The sequence below is a fragment of the Pituophis catenifer genome, unplaced genomic scaffold (genome assembly GCF_029215685.1).
Source record: "Pituophis catenifer annectens isolate HBS135680 unplaced genomic scaffold, rPitCat1.0.hap2 SCAF_65, whole genome shotgun sequence".
In the NCBI taxonomy this organism is placed as follows: Eukaryota; Metazoa; Chordata; class Lepidosauria; order Squamata; family Colubridae; genus Pituophis; species Pituophis catenifer.
Window position 1 is genome coordinate 178,156 of NW_027256945.1, and position 2,387 is coordinate 180,542.

The 2,387-nt window shown below is 41.1% G+C and overlaps 1 protein-coding gene across 1 annotated transcript in view; it reads left to right on the top strand.

Moving 5' to 3' along the window:
- The window catches only part of LOC139326602 (solute carrier organic anion transporter family member 2B1-like), a gene marked incomplete at its 3' end in the record, with an annotated part of 19,532 nt that extends 17,347 nt beyond the window's left edge, over nt 1-2,185 (top strand). Inside the window, exon 7 of the mRNA XM_070956540.1 lies at nt 2,074-2,185. Coding sequence (XP_070812641.1) covers nt 2,074-2,185 — 112 coding nt within the window. The remainder of the gene's footprint in view (nt 1-2,073) is intronic.
- Between the last annotated feature and the right edge of the window lie 202 nt (nt 2,186-2,387).

Here is a 2,387-nt window from a genome sequence, read left to right on the forward strand (position 1 = left end):
CGTAGCTGGCAGCCCCTTTTCTCTAAGGACGTTTTGATTTTCGTATGCTTGGGACTGGGCTCCTTCTCTCTCTGCCCGATTATGTAATTTTCTCCCTTCCTTTCTAGCTGCTTCTCAGCGTCTCTAGACATGCTGAAACCTTCTAAAAACGCTTTATCGCAAATTGCATCTCCTCTTTTATTTTTAGAGCGTTTGCAACCATTTCGGAACATCACGAGAGCCTCTTTTATACGAATCCAACGCGGCTGCCTCTGGCCGAGGCCTTCCTTACCCTTCTGGCTGGCTGGCTTGCTATCTCTCGCTTCTCATTAACAGCCAGAGATAACCTTTCGCCTTCCCTCAGCCTCTTATTCTAAAGCCCCGTAATAAGTTTGTTTTTTTTTAAAAAAAAAAACGGTGGTTCCAAAGAGGCTCCTTGGATGTGAAACGAAAGGCTTTCAAGAAAATCAAAAAAGTCTAGCCGTCTTTTTTGGAAAAAGCAATTTTGGGACATTGCTAAAAATAATAAAGATGGTGATGGAAGAAATCTGGTTCAGTTCCAAGCCGGGAGAAAAAGACACTGGAAACACGGAGGCTGATTGGAAAGATGTTTTAATGGCGAAGCAGGACTACCAAGCCCATGGTTCTCTGGTGCAGCTGAAAACATGGAGTTGAGGGTGTGTGTGGATGGGGGTTTATACCTTCACTTGGGCTTTGCACTTTTTTTTTTTTTGATTTTTTTAAAATTTTATTATAATACAAACAATCCAACTTCCATTAAACAGTGTGTTGTCTGGGTAAAAATGTCTTGTGCAATAACAATTGAAATTTACAGCCGTATTCATTATTTATCTATTCTTAAACTTAATATTGATATACATTGCGTGTCTAATACTGTAACAATTCTCTTCTTAACTTATTTAATTCTATCAATATATATTTTTTGTATTTCGCTAGTCTACTTTTATTTCTAACTTTCATATTTATTCTCTAGCCGTCGGTAGAATAGTTCCCATACATTATAATATTCATTGTGTTCCTTCTCTTCAATTGCAAGTGTTAACCTATTCATTTCTGCACATTCTAATATTTTCCTAATCACATTCTCATCAGTAGGAATCTCTTCACTTTTCCAATTTTGTGCAAATACAATCCTAGCTGCAGTTATTACACAAATAATCAAATATACATGCTCTTTACTATAAGTCTCTGGTAAAATCCCCAACAAAAATATTTTGGGTTTCAGATCAGTATGTTGTTGTATCATCTTCTCCAACCATGTAGGTATTTTTGTTGTTTGGGCTTTGCACTTGAGCTTCCTATTCCTGTGCAAGAACATGTATTCTATTGGCTGTTGTAGGGGTCATAGCTGGCTCTGTTGGTTGTCTGAGTTCCCAGGTTTGGTTGAAGTTTGGACTGCTGATGCAATGAAGGGTCTTGTGGGGCAATTCCTATTGTGACTAAGGGCTAATCCTACCTTTGTTGGATCTTGGGTGAAGGTATTTCCTTATGAATAGAGCTATCTATCTCTTTATCTCTTAAGTGCTGACATCTGCTGAGGGCTATTAAGGAAGGTGGGGGCCATTGAGTCTGCCTCCTTCCTCTTAAAAAAAACCACGTTTCTCCATTTCTCATCCAGGGAAATATAATATTCTGCCTTTTTAATATTTCTCAGAATATTTCATTCTTCTAGGAGAGGGGTGGGTGCTAACTTTCTACAGTGGGATACAAATTAGATAAATAAATAACTACACGGGAACTGTAGAAGGGTTGGGGGTCAAAAGGAGGAAACAAGAAGGTTGCAATATCAGAGTCGTTTCGATATAGGCAGTCCTTGACTTCCGACCATTCATTTAGTGACCGTTCGAAGTTACAACATCACTGAAGAAAGGGACTCAGGACCGTTTCTCACACTTACGACGCAACGGTCCAATGATTAAAATTCAGACGCTTGACAACTGACCCATATTTATGACGGTCGCAGTGTCCCGGGGTCACACATTCCCTTTTCAGAACCCTTGCCCTGGGACGAAGTCTCCCAGAAGATGGCCTGGTCCTTTTCCATTTTGAATCTTCAGTTTCCCTCCCTCCTAGGATGAGGCCGCACGAAAAAACATTGGGGACATGACGAAGGAAGAAGTCGCCGAGAAGCTTAAAGATAAAACCCCGGAGGAGGAAGGCTTCACTCTCTTTCAGTTCATCAAAAGTAAGTCTTTGGCCCAAGTGGGCCAACTCACCTGGCAGGTTTCTTCATCGGTCATTCATCTGGAGCAGGGGTCTCCAACCTTGGCAACTTTTAAGACTTGTGGACTTCAACTCCCAGAGTTCCACAGCCAGCAAAGCTTTGGGAGTTGAAGTCCACAAGTCTTAAAAGTTGCCAAGGTTGGAGACCCCTGATCTGGAGGGCT